The 17,087-nt window shown below is 42.2% G+C and overlaps 1 protein-coding gene across 1 annotated transcript in view; it reads right to left on the bottom strand.

Moving 5' to 3' along the window:
• Positions 1-17,087, bottom strand: part of LOC134391541 (putative tetratricopeptide repeat protein 41) — a 56,328-nt gene that overhangs the window by 1,703 nt on the left and 37,538 nt on the right. The window contains exons 11-13 of the mRNA XM_063115519.1: positions 13,614-13,761; positions 12,813-12,965; positions 9,708-9,838 (exon numbers count right to left, since the gene is read on the bottom strand). Coding sequence (XP_062971589.1) covers positions 9,708-9,838; positions 12,813-12,965; positions 13,614-13,761 — 432 coding nt within the window. The remainder of the gene's footprint in view (positions 1-9,707; positions 9,839-12,812; positions 12,966-13,613; positions 13,762-17,087) is intronic.

The following is a 17,087-nucleotide window of genomic DNA, read 5'->3' as shown; positions in this document are numbered from 1 at the left end:
GTAACACCAAGGTTAAGGGTTTAGATCCCCTTACTGGCCAGCCACCAAAAAAAGAAAAAAATAAGTAAAAAAAAAAAAAAACAAATACTCTTACAATCTAATCTATCATTTGCAAATGATACTCATTTATTCCTTTTACCCATTTACAAGACTGTTTTTAAGGGACTGAATTTATACCATTGATTATAAATGTAAAGAAAGGCGGGTACATGTAGGGCATTGATCTGTTTATGTGACAGAGAAATTGCTGGGTATGTAAAGACTAAACACACTGACAGATGACCCAGTCAGCATCTCTGTATTAATAACAGCAGCAGCAAATATATGTGAGTGATTATCATCCATCAGGACTGTGTAATCCTGTAAAATATAAACTATCGTCACTTGTCTTTTTTTTTTTCCATTTATTCTTTTTAACAGAACACACACATGGTTCAAAAGGGAAAATGTATCAAAGTGTAAGGTCATAATAGTTTCTAGTGTGTCCTTCTGGATAATTTTTAGCGCATGTTCATTTTATTTGTCTTTTAAAAATGAGAAAACTGAAAGAGGTTAATTAAGTTGCTCTAGTTCATGGCAGAACAATCCCGGGCTGGCATCATTCCCATGCCCTTGACTGCTTGCTCCACTGGGGTGCCTCTTCCTCATGCTGGATTGTCCTTCTGAGAATCAGCTCTGGCTTCTGCTCACCGAGATGTTCTCTCTCTGTAGCTCTGTTTCTTGGGTCATAGCCTATGTGTCATATTGCTTGCAGCTTTTTCTGGAAAGCTGATAGAGAGTTTCAGCTGTTGTCTCGGCTTAGCAATCTGTGGCTATTTTTCTTCTTTTTGAATTTTTTTCGTGACTCCCTATCATGTTCCCAGTTGCGCTAATCTAGTTCAACAGAATGTACTTCTGAACTACCCTGTTTGTGATGGCCAAGTTACATTGGCTTTAGCTGGCCTGAAAGGTGAAGTAGAGAAAAAGAGAATGTCTCCTGTGGTGGCTATGGTAGAACCCATTTTCAGAGATTCTCTAGAAGCCAATACACAGATCCTGCAGGTGTGACTGTTCTGACCAAAGCCTTTTAAGAGGCTCTGACTTGCTGCGGAATTGAGATTTTCACACAAACCAGCTTCCAGTGCACTTTGCACACATCACTTCATGCTCTTGCTCCTCAGACTCCCTTGGTCACACACCTTGACTCTTCAGGCCCTTTCCGCTGGTGACCCATTGTGGACCTGTCCCTGTAGCTTTGACCTCAGAACCTTCTTGGACACAATCTGATTCTTTCTTTCTGGCAGCAAGCAATCTCCAGGAAAGGACATTCTTGCCTCAGCCCCACCCCCAGTCCACCCCATCTTTCCTGGGAGCTGGTACCAGTTGGGCCAGCCTTTGTCAGTCCTCCCAAACAAAGAAATAGGAAAAACAGAATGGGTTAGTTTAAATTGGAGAGAAGTCACCGAACCTCCTCCCACTTCAAACCTTTGCTCTGGATGGGAAGGGATACTAACATTTAATTTTATATTCTGTTGGTTGTTTTGCATACAACATCTCCTTAAATCTTCAGAATAACCCTATAAATAGACTTTATTACACCATTTTGGTTGGAAGAAAATTGACACTCAGATAGGTTACACACCTTATAAGGCCAGAAAATAGAACCGGGATTCCAACCCAGATTCCTAGGATCAAAGACCATAACTTCTGGAAGTGGAAAAAGTGAACAACATTATTCCCCCTGTCACACTGGTTCCGTAGGAGATTTTTCTTAAAAATATAGCTAGGAAGGCACCATCAGTCACCTTTTCCAGGCTGTGCCTCTGGATGGAGCCACACCCACCTTATTTCCAATGGAGTGTGAATTGGGGGTGGGAATATCAGAGAAGGTCCCACCAACTCTCTTGAAAAATCTGTTCCCAGATTTTAAGTAGTAACTTTTCCTACTCTTCCTACTTTATGTCCAGTGCTTAACATTAAGAAAGTGGTACACTTATTATTTCCTCTGGAAAAAGAAAGCAAGATATTTTATCTAAAGACAGTCCTCTGTCCTTTTAAGTACTCTTCTGAAGCACAACTTTTCTAATCTTTATTCTACTGAAATGTAAGCCTGTTCCTCTTGCTTCATATAATATTTGCTGTCACCTAATAGGTGGATTTTTGCAATGCAGTCCTGTGTGAGAGATGTTTACTTCCTCCTGGGCTCCCCGCAACAACTCAGGCAGTTGTCACCAGGTAACAGTGCGATCTCAGGTTGGCACAGGTCCTCAGTAAGTTTCCCTGAATGAGTCTGAGACTCAGTGGACACTGCCCAATAGTGAACTTCCCCTCTGTGCTGGGAGCAAGTGGGATTAAGAAGCAAGGACAATAACAGCCAATATTGTCTGTCCAGAAGACAGGCTGCAAATTTGTAATGAGGAAGGAGGATTCAGCAGTATCTAAAGGCTCTTTGTTGCAAGTTTCTTTTTGTTTGATAATTATGCTATGTCCAAAGTTTCTTTGTCAGAAATCCTTCAGTTTGAGAAATTAAATTTGTTTACTCATTCTTTCAATAAATACGTGGGTTTATAAACAGATTGGGGAGAGAGCTATCATTGTCCCAAATAAAGTAAAAGGTTGCAATTGGATGTATCCATGGGCCCTCAATTTCTGCCCTAAAGAAAACAATAAAAGAGGTTGAGGGGGTCAACTCCCCTCCTCTGAGACCATTGCCTAGCCTGTTCAGAAGGAAATGTTTGCAGCTGTCAAGCAGCACCCTCTGTCGTCTGCCCCAAGTACTACATGAACTCACTGCACCAATTAAAGGGGCTGGACCTGTGCAGACCCTCACCTTTGTGAAAAGGAAACAGGTTCATTGTTCTCTCAAACAAGTTTTTGTCCCTACCACCAAAACTGAAGGTTCCCCGTAACTTCTTTGTTGCTAAACACAATGGTCTGTTCTCGATCTGGTGGTCAGTTCTCAACACTCTCCTTTCTTGACTTCCATGATTTCGCTGATTCTTAGCCTACCTCTAGGGCCATTCTTCATCTTTTCCTATAACCCTTTTCTCTGCCCACCCTTTAATTATTGTCATTCTCCTAAGTTCTATCTCTTGCTCTCTTCTTGTTTTATATTCTTCTTGGCTCTTTCAACCATTCTACTGGATTGAGCCACCAAGTATATGCTAAGGATTCCCAATTGTTTTCTCCAGTTCAGCCTTCTAGCTCCTTCTACCAACTACTGAATGCCTGAATGCCTCCACTCATATAGAAAACTCAAACCCAACATGTCCAAAATGGGCTCATGATGGCTCCCATCCCACCCCCTAATCTGTGCTTCCTATCTTGGAATGGCACCAGCATTACCCACCCAGTTGTATGGGCCTATGGGGTAGCCATAAATTGGGAAATGCCTTTGACTATTCCCTTTCCCTTACCTTCCATATCCAATCAAGCACTGAGTGCTGTCAGATTTACCTACTAAATCTCAAATCCAACCCTTTCTCTCCATTTCTACTATCCCTATCTTAGTTTACACAGGAGACTCTCCTGTCTCCCCTCAACCAATTCCATCTTCTATTTGGCCACAAGAGTCTACTATCTAAAACACAAATCTAGCCAGGTCCCTTAGTGCTGGAAATCCTACAGCAGCTCCCCTGCCAAACCCTTGAGTTTGATAAACAAGATTTTCCATGCCATAAATTCTGCTGATTCCTCCAACATCATTCCCCAACATTCCCCATTCTGGAGTTTCACACCACCCTGATTCACCCTGCCTTGCCTTTGTTCATGCTAATCTTTCTTGTTTAAAATACTCTTCCTCAACTTCTTTAAAAAGCAATTGTAAGAACTCACAGCCCAAATCACTTTTTCTAGAAAGTCTTTCTTGTCGCTTCTTTTATGTGCTTACCCATGCCCTCTCCAATATCACAGTATATATCACATGGGATTGCAGTTATCTTTATGTGCTTGTCTCCCCAACAAGACCAAAAACTCCTAGACCCATGGGGGTATAGCTCAGTGGTAGAGCATTTGACTGCAAAAACTCCTAGACCCACAAACAGTGGGAAGGGCTTGGGGTTTGGGGTCAGAGAACTGGATTCCAAGTCCTAAATCTACTACTTATTAGCTGCCAGGTTTCAGGATGTCACTTGCTCTTTGTAAGCCTCAATGATTAAAATATCTTATTCACAGGATTCTCTGATCAAATGTACTCAGGTAAGTCATATGACATATCTATTTCCTCAGCTTTAAAATTAGCTCAGTGATCTCTAGAGTTCCTTCAAATTCTAAGTTTAAGCTTATGAGGGCTATTTGCACTTTCCTACAAACAATAACATTTACAAATTTCTAACCCATTAAAATGATTAAATCTACACAAGTAAAAAGGAAGCTCTGTTAATACACATGAACTGGCTTGCTGCATCAGCCAGAGCCCTCCACTTTCTCTATAAAACATGCCCTCCAATGCCCAGGGCACACTAAATGCCAGCAGCTAGTAGACTCATCTAGGTAATCTAATTAAGTATAACTATATATGTGTGAAATGAAAGGAAGTCGTTTTCTGTGAAAACCAGACTGAATGCTTTGGAAAGACTCAGTGCTAGAAGATGCTAAAAAAATTAATTGATGAGTAGGCAAGACAACTAGACAAGATCAAGGTGGGTGCGGTCTGTGGCTCACTCGGGAGAGTGCGGTGCTGATAACACCAAGGCCACGGGTTCGGATCCCTATAGGGATGGCTGGTTCGCTCACTTGGGAGAGCGTGGTGCTGACAACACCAAGTCAAAGGTTAAGGTCCCCTTACCAGTCACCTTTAAAAAAAAAAAAGATCAAGGGGGAAACAGCAGTCTAAGAGGATTCTGCTCACAGACTGCATCATGATTGTTCTCATCATGCAGAGCCCAAACCTAGAAATTGTGGGTGATAACATTCTGAGAAAGATGACATCTAATTCCAATCAAAGGACCCATTAAACACAAGAAAGAGACCTTGATTCTACACTAAATAGTTTGGGAAAAGAATGGATATTTATGTCTAAATTAAAATGTAAGGTTTGCCCCTTATGACCTGACTTTTGGATTAAGGGACAAACTTGCTATAGATAAGAGGGTTCTAGCTGAGCTGAGCATTTTTAAATTAAATGAAGAGAAGGGGCTGACTCACCCCGCTCAGAGTTTTCACTAGAGCCTTGTTTAATTTCTTCCTTCTAAATTTGCCTGAGGTGGTTGGTTTTTCTTTTTTAAAAGAATCCCAGGGAGAGAGAAGTAACATTATGTTCACCGACCATACTTCATCCAAAATAAGCAATTCAGTACAGAACACTCAGCTTGATATAATGGAATATATGAAAAGCCACATTTCTGTTCTTTTCTCCCACTGAAATGGTTTCTCAAGAGAAAAATTTTAAACACTTATCAAAGGAGAGCAATAAGATTACTCTGAGTCAGAGGTAGCTTAAAACATAAATCACAAAAACCCTCATTTCATAGTCAGGATTCCTACTAAAATCTCTAGAATTAACAGTTTTATTAGGTGAAGGTTTGTACTTGAAACTGGATAAAAGTTGAAAAGAGATGAGCAATGTGTATATTAAACCAAAAGAGGTTTCATTTACGAATAAGTGCCTCACAAAACTATGATCGTAAGAGGAAAAAAAATTTAGGATTTGTTGTCCTCCCACAAATCCATCATTTTAATATGTGCTTACTATAAACTCATGCATTAAAATGTTGTAATTATAATTAAAATTTAATCATCAAAAATTGCTGGAAGTCCACTATTTTCATGCCCCTTGGAAAACTACACTGTATTCTACCTGTTGGTCAAATACAATAGTAAAAGACTAAGGAAGGTGCCAAGACATACAAGCTAGTAATTATCATCAGTAATCTATAATCTAAAATGAAATCAGAAAAGTCAACCAAAGATGGTTTTCAATAGACTAAAGTACAAGTTAGGTTGTTACTTTCGGTATTGTTAGCCTGAAGCACAGCCATCATTTTTGTTGGATAAGACAAGGCAAATTGTGTAAATACCTAGAAAAAACCTATTTATCCACTTCTCAGCCTCCCTGCATTGACAGAACATTTACATACAGTTTGCACTGTTTCTGAGGCTTTGAAGATACAAAGAATAAATATGAGGTCCCTGCCCTTGGGAGTTCAGTCTATTTGAGAGATCAAAATATGCACCTTGGAAAGAAATAAAAAATGAGTGCCATAAAAGTGTCCTTTGTGCTCTTTTGTGACTCTGGATTCACAATATTATCTTAGAATCTTATATGAGAAATCTCTTGTGAAGACTGCTAAAGGAATGACTCTAGGTTCCTAAGACTTACCTGCTTTGCAAAAACCTTGCACTGGCCTTCAGTAGCTCATGGCAACATCCCAAGTCCTTGATTGGGCCTAGGAACCCTGTGACCCAGGCCCTGACCCCCCTATAAAATCCACTTTGTGTACCCTCCCCCAGCACTGCTTTGTACAATCTAGTTGCATGGGCCTTTTTAGCTGCTTCCAGCCTCAAAAATCCTGTCCCTGCTGCCTAGAGGACTCTCCTCCACCCTCTCCACCACTACTTAGTGAGCAACTTCTCATCCTGTGGATTCATTTTCAGCATCACTTCCACAGATGCATCCCTGACCTGTTCCCCTCCATATGACAGATGGAGTTCTCTCCTAGTACCTGTATTTTCCCATGACAGCACTTTGCCCAAGTGTAGTTAAGCCATTGTATAGTTAGTTGTCTAACAACCATCTCTATAACCCTTTCCACAACTGCAGTTGAACAATTGTATGTTTAGTTGTCTGACAGCCTTCTCCCCCAATGTAAGCTCAGTGAAGGCAGTGTTAGTCGCTATCTGTCTCATTCACTGGTATATCCCCAGGAACTGAAGTAGAGATTGTCACCTAACAGTTACAGTGAATACTTGTTGAATGAATTAATAAAACAATGATTGAAAGAACTATAGGAATACCAGTAATTGACATTCAAATGCCCTTAATAATCAGTACTTGCTTTTCTAAAGTGGGAGGGTAAATCTGAATTAACTAAGGCATTTCCTCCATCATACATTCATTCACTTGGCAAAAGTTAATTGAGCACCTACTGTGTGCCAGCCACTGTTCTAAGAGCAGGGTATACAATGGTGGAGAAGACAGATGGAATCCCTCCTTTTTAGCAAGGGAGACAAAAAAAAAAACCTCATAAACAAATAAATATGTAATTTTAGATAGGAAAGTACTATGTTACATACCATGAAGAAAACTAAAGCTCAGTGAAGGGATAGAAGGGAGAGGAATAGGGTGGGAGTTAAATTATGTAGGATGGACAGGGAATTCTTCACTGTGTACTTGTAGGCAGGCTTTAGACAGCCTTGATAATTCTGAAGAGTTTTCGAAACAATCTCCTAAATAGAAAAGCCCATCAGAGGATCATTGACCCCCAAGCCTTCTTCAGTCTTAAATCTCCACTTGCCCATGGGACAGAATTTCCTTCAAATCAGCACACAGCCTCAACTCTCCCACCACTGTTTTCCTATTTCACTCCTGCTCCCACCTACTTCCTCTGTCCTGGGGCTTTCTCCTAGCCCCTTCTGACAGCTCTCCATTGGTCCCCTCTACATCTTGTTTATTTCTATCTTTGTTCATGCATTCCCTCATCCTAGAAGCATCCCCTTTCTCTGACGATTTATAACCTCTACTTCCTGAAAGTTCCCACCAAAGCGGCTTTCCTTGAAAAATCTCCTGCTCACTGTCTTCCTTTACATTTAAGCATGGAATATTAACTCTGTTGAGGATCTAAAAGAACACAACACCCTTATTTTACAGATGGGACCCAGAGACAGACCTGGGCCAGAGAGGCTGTGACTTGCTGAAGGTCATGCAGCTGATTATGGCCAAGCTAAAACCAAAACCCAGTTCAGTCCCCTCCAGTCAGGCTATGGTTTAAATCCTTAATGTGTTACATTTTTCATTATAGGTTTATTTGCCTCCTAACAACCGATAAGTTGCTAAAAGGCAGGAGATATCTTTTGTTTTTGTAACCTGCAGACACTTAGTACAGTCTTTTGAGCATGGAGAACCTAGTGTCTGTTTGTTACTGCTTCCAGAAAAGACCAACACAGATTTCACCAACTTTAGAGGTATGTTTGATATGATCTGAATTAAAATGTAGGCCACACAGCATTCATGAAAGTCACATTGGAAAACCTAGGGAACCACTTCAAAGTGAGAAGCAGCCCCTCTGCAGAGCACGCAAGGGATCTGCCCCACAAGGGACACAAGCTACAAAGGAAACAAAGTTTCATACGTGAGACCCCAATGCAAAGTCACAAAGTCAAATGCAAGCAAATGGTTTGCAGTTGAGCTGCCATTCACATGCACAACCTCCTGCTGTGTGCTTCAAGGAGGGGAAATGGTGGGAGGCTTGTTTTTCTTTATAGGGTGAGTGATTCTGTCAAACTACCCCAGATCCACAAATTAGGCAAGGAAGATAATACAACCTTACAATTCTGTCATGCATTACAATGTATAAAGCACTTAAAACAAAGGCTTGCTGAATAAATACAGTATAATCATCTGTATACCATGGTTCTTCCCCCCCCCCAATGAAAATACACATAACTGTTGTCTTCAAGGAGAACTGCTTTGACGACTCATACTCTAACACTTTTACTACACAGGGCCTGTAAAGTAAGGCAAATTATAACTAAAGCCAAAATGTTTCATTATTTTAGTTATACTAAATTTCCATTTATATTGTCAGAGCTAGGGCTCAGACCCTCCAAACCCACCGTACATACTAGGTCACCAGACCCCTCACATGCCAGGTTAGGTCCCCAGACCCCTCGCACGCAGGTCCATGCTAGGTAATTGGGAAAGATTCCAGGAGCTGTTGGCAGATGACATGAGCTCAGTCCTCAGCTTCCTCAGCGGCAGCAGCTTACAGGTCCGGCAGTGGCCTTGCAGAGGGTCCCAGGGGCACTAGCAGCAGCCTCCAGCAGTAGCATCCCAGGGATGGGAGGCACCATGGATCAGAGCCACTCAACCTTATACTTAAGTCCATAACCCAGGACACCTGGGTGCACATGCGCAATTACACTAGACGATAACCAAGGAACACCTGAGCGCATATGCCTATTTACATCAAATGCTTGGCAAGATTCTGAACATCTGAGGGGCCCTGACCATTTTTCCTCTATTTTCCCAACAGGGCCTAAGATGTCTTTAAAAAAACAATTAATAGTAAGGAGTTCCAACTATACGTGGCTCTGGTTTACGTCTTATTTCATGTTCGAGCAGGCATATTTCCATTTAGATAGAAATTTTCCATTAAAGGTAGGAAAACTAAAAATGCTTCTTACATACTGAAGGACAACTGATTGAAAGGTCTTCATAAGCAGATGACTCCCTGTCACCGCTCGTCTTTGTATGCTGAAGACATGGTCTGCTCCCACCCTTACCCAGGGAAGCAAAAGCATGAGAATCTCACACGAATGGTTGAATTAACCATGTACCATGTTCCCGTGAGCCAGAAGTGGGCCTCATTTGTGTTAAATGAATAACTCCAATCAACAGCAGGAGATGAAAACAACAAATGATGACAAGAAATGACTCCTTACAGAAAAATACTTGATCCTAACCACATTGCAAATGTGAACTGAAGACATTTTTTAAGTAAGCAAAGTATGCAGGTGAAACAAAAGGGAAAAATCACCTGCTTATAACAGAAATAGATCGGAGCAATTACCTAATTTACAGAAGGTATCGCTGAGGCTGATGTTCAGCTGCTTCCTGACGAGGGAGGACCTGGCCAGAGTGTCTGCATTTTCCTTTATTTTTATCACTTGTTTATAATATTCAATTGCTTTACTTTGGGATCTAGAAAAGAGAAAATTAAAGTTTTGCATCAGAGAAGCATGGCATGCATTCACTCATTCACTCAATATTCACTGAATACTGGTGCTAGGACTAGGGACCAGAGACGAGTAGGACTAATCCTTGCCCTCAGAGAACTTCCTGAGGTGGGAAGGGAGATCGGAGAGTGAAGCACAGATCTGCTCATGAAAGACGAATGCAAACCTAAGGGTCTGGGACTTTAATATTGAACAGCTTTCATTAAGAGAACATTATCAAATTCATGTTAGAAAATTTGCCTGGGTGGAGGAGGGGAGGATAAACTGAAGCAGGTGAGGCTGTAGGCAGGAGACAGGTTAGACCAGAGGAAGAAGGATGAACAGCTGAGCTAATGCAGTGGCCACGGATGCAAAGAGGGTTGGCTAGGGCTCGGTGTAGCACTGGATGTGGTGGTGCTGATGTTGGGCATGTTGCAGGGGTGTATATATATAGGGAAAGTGAAGGAAAATGGTCAGGGCCCCTCAGATGATCAATCTTGCCAAGCATTTGATGTAAATATGCACATGTGCACCCAGGTGTCCTGGGTTATGGAATTAAGTATAAAGGACAAGTGGCTCTGATCCACAGGGCCCCCCCGCCCCTGGGATTCCCCCAGGGAGGCTGCTATTGCTGCTGGAGGCTGTTGCTGCCAGGGCCCCCAGAACCCTCCGGGAGGCCACTGCCACTCCTGCTGGATCTGCTATAAGCTACTGCTGCTGCTGTAACTGTTACTGCTGCTGAGCACTAAGCTCATGTCATCCTTCAACGGTTCCTGGGACCTTTCCCAATTACCTAGCATGGACCTGCATGTGAGGGGTCTGGTGACCCAGTCTGTACAATGGGTTTGTAAGGGTCTGAGCCCTAGCCCCGACAATATAAATGGAAACTTAGTATAACTAAAATAATGAAACATTTTGGCTTTAATTATGAATTGATTAAACAATACAACTGGCTACGAAGGCGGGAGTCCGAAAATAACCCCATCCATACAATTAGTGTAGCTATGGCGCTAGCTATTGCTGTAACTCAACAGTATAGGTGCACTAGAGTGACATGGCTAAGAGCTCAAGCTCTAAAGTCATCAGACGTGGTAACAGGTCACAGTGGTTAGACACACAGGCTCTTCAATCAGACTTCCAGGTGCTAACCCTGGCTCTACCACTTAAAAGCTGAGCAAGCATCTTAACCTTCTAAGCCTCAGCTTTTTCATGTTCCAAATGGGGATAACAGAGTTACTGTGAGGATTAAATGAGAAAATGTATGTAAAGTGTTTAGCACAGTGACTGATGATAAATATCATGAAGATGATGCCATGGTGTCTACCCTGGGTGTGACAGGAGAAGCAGCATTTTGTCAGGGAGTAAGTGGTGGAGGTGTTCAGTCTTGAGCAGGTTGACTCTGGAAAGCCAGTGGAACACCCAAATGGAGACGCCCAGTGGAAAGATGGATGCATGTGTCTGTGCTGATGATAGGGTCTGAGAAGAAGATGGGGACGAGAAGCCATCACCTTATAGAGTGATGGCTGAAGCTCTAGGCATGGGTGAGGTTGAGGTTCTAAGACTATGACAAGCACAGAGCCCAAGAACTGAACCCTAGAGAACACCCACATTTGGGCAAGAGGCAGGGACAGGAAGAGGAACCCTCAAAAGAAATTGAGAAGGCAGAGTCAGAGAGGATTGAGGAAGGTACCTCTGAAACCAGGGGACTATAGTTTCAGGAAGGGAGTGATCAACGCTGTCAAATACTTAGAGGAGAGGGTCAACAAGATAAAAAGTACAAAGGGACATTTTGGGGATGTTCCTGATGACTTCCACAGGAGTGGACAAAATGGAATTGGGTGGGGGTGGAAGTGTAAAGGACAGTAAATGGGAGGCGAGGAAGTAAAGAAACTTAGCTGTGAAGAAAAGCTACTGATGAAAGGGTAGCTACTGATGAATGACTAAACAGTTGAAAAGAGTAGGCAATTACTTCAATGAGTATGTATCACTGCTTTTAAGACATTTTGTTCATTCTTCTCTGTCTTTTTTAACTTTTAATTTTTTAATTTGACCTCATTTGTACAGCCCTGCCCACCCCCATCCTACAAGACCCTCAGGATCCCAGGGGTCATTTCTGTAGTACATGAGAGCTGTCATGAAGGTCCCTGGCCACCAGGACAAAGGATCTATACATGTTTGGGAGGTGAGCTGAGTTACAAAACAAAATGTCTCCTGGTCTTAACCAATGTGGAAGATGCAGTCACCTAAGGACAACCTTCAGTGAGGAAAAAGGCTTCTCCATGGTTTCAGAAGGTTGACCATTGACAGTGAGGCCTGGGAAGAAGGCATCCATGTACGGTCAGGTCCTCCGGCATGGAGGCCATCCCTGTGGAATGGCCCAGCAGTGTGAAGTGTCTTGTGACTCCTGCCCTGCCAGCTCTGGATGTGTGGTGGGCAGCCTGGCAGGAGAGATGACCCAATCAGTGTGCTGTGTGTTTAGCTTTTTCTCTTACAAGGCAAGGGTTCTACCATCAAGCTTTTTGCTTCTCTAAAGAAAGTCCTGTTCTCTCTCACAGTGTTGGTCTTAAGATGAGTGAGAGGAGGATTCTGTGGTATCAAGTGCCTCAATAATCACCTGCCAGGGAGCAAAATAATAATACTAATAACTCATTGAATTCTTTTAGTATGTGCCAGGCATTCTACTAAACTCTTTACACATAGGATCTTTTAATCCTCCCAATAATCTTGTGAGGAAGATATTATTACTATTCTCATTTTACCATGAGAATATTCCTTTGGAATGCAACACAGTCAGCGTCCTGACAAACACACCATGACAGAACTCTCAGGCAGGGTGAGTCCCCCAGGTTTCTGAGAAGGGCTGGACCCTGTATATGGAACCCCGGACCTCCCTGCCACTGGTGGGGTTTTTGGTTTTGGGAGAAGAGACACATTACTTGAAACATCTCATAAAAGCTTACTTTTCATTATCACTTAGTGAAAAAAATAGTAAATCTGCTAAAAATTCCATAATTTCTCCGATTAGCATGTTTTTATTGCCAAACAAACTTCTCCTGATATTTAAGCACTCTAGAAATTTCATTTTTGCAAGAGAAGTGTTTCCCGCAACGAACCTGAAAATAAAACACATATGTGTTATTTACTGGGCATGATAACTGTTGACCACAGTCATTGTGCTATCAAGAATAATTCTCATAAGCATCCTTAATTTTGGACAAAAATCTATCCTGGATGATATAAAACAGCAGAACAGTGTATGTAGAGAGTCAAGAACTTCAAAGTGATTTATATATACTATCTTTCTTTTATATACATAAATATACATATTTATAAAGATGTATATGTTTGTGTGTATATATATATATATATATATATCTTTATAAAGAAACCAGAGCACCGTTTTCAATCTCAGCACTACTGACATTTGGGCTGGATAAGTCTTTGCTGTAGGGGCTGTCCTGTGCATCGTATGATATTTAGCAGCATCTCCAGTTGCTAGCTACTAGATGCCGATAACAAAACCCCCAGTCATGACAACCAAAAATGTCCCCAGACACTGTCCAAAGTCCCCTGAGCCAAGAGGGGCCCAAAATTAGTGGTGAGAACCACTAAGCTAGAGGATGGAAATGCTAAATGTCAGCATTTCTTAACCAAATCGGTTAGATGGTAAATGGATTAATAGGTGGAGGTTAAGTATATTAATCCTAAGAATGAAAGCTACTACAGAAAATGAAAAACTTTTCAGAAAAATACATGTTTACATCAGAATCCCTTCAGTGTATTTCATGGTAGCTTGATCACGGGGGTTGTTGTCCAATGACTTGGAAATTTCGGTAGCATATTCCAAAATGTGATATTCTTTTAAGTACTCCTCAGACGCTGACTTTGCCAGGTTATTCAGCACTCTGACTGCAGGGAATAAATTTTGGCAAAGAATATGATGCTTAAGGTTTTTTTCCACAAAAGAGTTAAGATGTCAATAGATATAGCATTTAATGTCATTTCTTCATCACTGCAAATAACCAGGCTTTTTCTTAATAAATCAACTATTGATCTGCACTGCATGGGGGTTGGTTTTCATGCAATGCATTTGTGTGCACACAGCAGTTATAGGACCAAAGAGCTAAGATAATAGATTGAAACCAAATTCTGAGTCTGTTTTGCATTGAACGGGGTCAGAAATAGAGTGAGAATATGCATGGAGTGAAGCCAGTCATCACCATGGTAACCAAGTCCGACAGAAAACAGCCAGTACAGTCCTGCAATAAGATACAATAACATGATACAACCTTACAACAAGAAGCACAGGAAAAAGTCCCACAAACCTAATTAATAAATAATGGGCTGTACCTAGATATGCGCTGCCTTGAGAATGTACTCTCTGAAAAGGCAATAATTTTCTTCTTTAGTGAGAGTTATGTATTTTGACAATAACACGGACTCCTAAAAAGTAGAAAATGTTTTCTAAGCCATACTTTGCTATGGGAAAGAGAAAAAAAACATAATAATTACCTGGGCTGAAATGGGTTCTTTCAAAATCCCTATGTTGAAGTCCTAACCCCAAATACCTCAGAATGTGACTGTATTTGCAGATAGGGTCTTTAAAAAGGTAGGTAAGTTAAAATAAGATCATTAGGGTGGCCCTAATCCAATACGACTGGTGTCCTTATAAGAAAAGGTGATTAGGACATGGACACACACACAGAGAAATGACTGTGAGGACACAGGGAGAAGGCAGCCATCTGCAAGCCAAGGAGAAAGGTCTCAGAAGAAACCAACCCTGCTGATACCTCGACCTTGGACTTCTAGCCTCCAGAACTATGAGACATGAGTTTCTGTTGTGTAAGCCACCTAGTCTATTGTACATTGTAATGGCAGCTCTAGCAAACTAATACAATAATGTCCTGAGAAGGTGTTATTAGAGCATTGCTAGCACTACAGAAAAGCTGATTTAACTCCCTGTGCTATGGAAGTCAGTCTTAATTAGAGGATTACTATTAAGTTATCAAGAAACATCTCTTACCATCATCAGTAGTACCTAATTCATTGCCCAGTGCCCACTGCACTCTTTCCTACCCCCCATCCAGAGCCTTATGCCGTGCACTTGGAGCAGAACAGCCACATAACTCGTCTCCCTATGTCCACTCTTACCCACCGTGTAATTCATACTCCATACATCAGCAAAAGTAATCTCAAAACAGAAATCAGATGATGGCATCTCCACCCTAACTCCCTGCAATAGCTTTACTTGGAATAAAATCCAAATGCCAACCCAAGTCCCTGCACAATCTGGGTCCAACTGCCTTCTGCTCTTTGTTCACTGAGGCATCTTCCCACTCCTAGGACAGGCTCAGCCCTCCCCCACCTCAGGGCTCTACATGTGCTGTCCCTCCACCAGGACTGCCCCCTCACCTCGCCACATGTGGCTCCTGCAGTCCATTGGGTCTCAGTTCTATGTCCCCTCCCTTGAACATCTTTCACAGGTAGGTTCTCCCTCCCCACACACACACACACACAACCCCACTTCTCTAACACCATCCCTTGCTTGCATTTAGCACAGCCTGTAATCATTTCATGTATTGGCTCACTTGTGTTTTGTGTGTTACCTCCTTTAAATGACAGAGTTGGTGTTTCTGTCTTGCTCACTGTTCTGGACTCAGCATAGTGCCTGGGGCATAGCAAGTGCTTGATAAACATCTCTTGAATGTGTGAACTCTGATCAGGTTGGAATTTTCACTCCCCTCTCTTTGTCTGCTTGCCCAGGCCCCAAATCCCCACCTGACACTTGCCTGGAGACTGGAACTACAGTGTGTTCCCATCAAAGCTGCCACTAATGACACTGATACCTCCTAGCATCCCATTTTACCAGAACCCCCGTCTCCCTCACCCAGCTGATATGGCCTCCTTAGAAAACCTCACTTGTTTACCAAACCAGGTTTGCCTGACCCCTTAGAACTGCCCAGCCACCTCTGGAGGGCCAGGCCCAGCTCCATGTAAGTATCCCTCATTCCCACCCTGGTTTCCCCTGCTCACCAAGGCTCCGGCATACCTATGACCAGTCCTGCCTGCATTAGGACAACAACTTGGAAGCTCAACTCTATATATCAAGGATTACACTTTCATAAATGTCTACAAGAGAATCTGTACAGCAAGGAGTTACCCAAACAGGCTTTAGGATCAGATAGGCCTAGCTTGGACTCCCAACTCCAGATTTGCTAGCTGCGGAAGCTGAAGTATTTTATGTTATTTAATCTCTCTGAACTTCAGCTTCTTCATCTATAAAAGGGGGGGGGGGTAAATAATACTATATGAGGTATATTAAAGGATAAAGGAGATCATGAGCATAAAGTGCCTATACATAGTAAGCAGTATGATAACTCAAATGATAACAAATGATACAAATGATAACTCTTACCATAAAACTGAATTTATAGACATGAACTTTAGAAAGGGTAAGTAGCTTGCCCAAGGTGACCTATGATCTTCTAGCCATGGTGGCAGATTGCAAAAACAGCTGCAATTTGCCACACAAGCCTACAACCAACTCCCATTTGCAATGCTACTCTGTACTCCTCCCATCAAGAGGTGAATAAAGCCTGATGACTTTAACCAATCAAATGCAGTGGAAGAGGGCATTGTACCAATTCTGAGCCTAGGCTTAGGCTTCTGCTCTCCCTCTTGGAATCCTGTGAGCTGCCAAGTGAACAGGCCTGGGCTGTGCTCCTGGAGGATGGGAAACGTGGCCCAGCCACCCATCACCCCAGCCAGACAACCACCAGACATCTTTCAGACCAGCCAGCCCCAACTGGCCCTGCCAGCTGATCTCAGATGCTTGAATGAGCCAAGCCCAAATCTGCTGAGCTCACCCCAGACCAGTAGAATCCCTCAGCTCACCCAAATCTCATGACCCAAAATTGTTTTAAGCCACAGAGTTTTGGGATGGTTTATTATGCAACAAAAGCTAACTGATACAGCCATGTAAGTATGACTAAGCCAATCAGTGGGTCAAAATTGCTTAAAACATTAGTTCAGTAGATATTCTTCACCTCTACAATATCAGTGGTGCCACGGCAGTCTCAGGCATGTTTGAAGATAAAATAACAGCCACCATCAATGTACTTAACTACATGCCAGGCATCCTTCTGTGCACTTTACAGCCCCCATGAATGCTTTTAGTATCACAGCAATATACACTGTAGGTTCTGTTTTTATCCCTACCTTACAAATACGAAAAC

The sequence above is a fragment of the Cynocephalus volans genome, chromosome 12, assembly GCF_027409185.1.
Source record: "Cynocephalus volans isolate mCynVol1 chromosome 12, mCynVol1.pri, whole genome shotgun sequence".
Classification (NCBI taxonomy): Eukaryota; Metazoa; Chordata; class Mammalia; order Dermoptera; family Cynocephalidae; genus Cynocephalus; species Cynocephalus volans.
The sequence above is the reverse complement of the archived record's forward strand: the minus strand, read 5'-3'. Positions and strand labels throughout refer to the sequence as shown.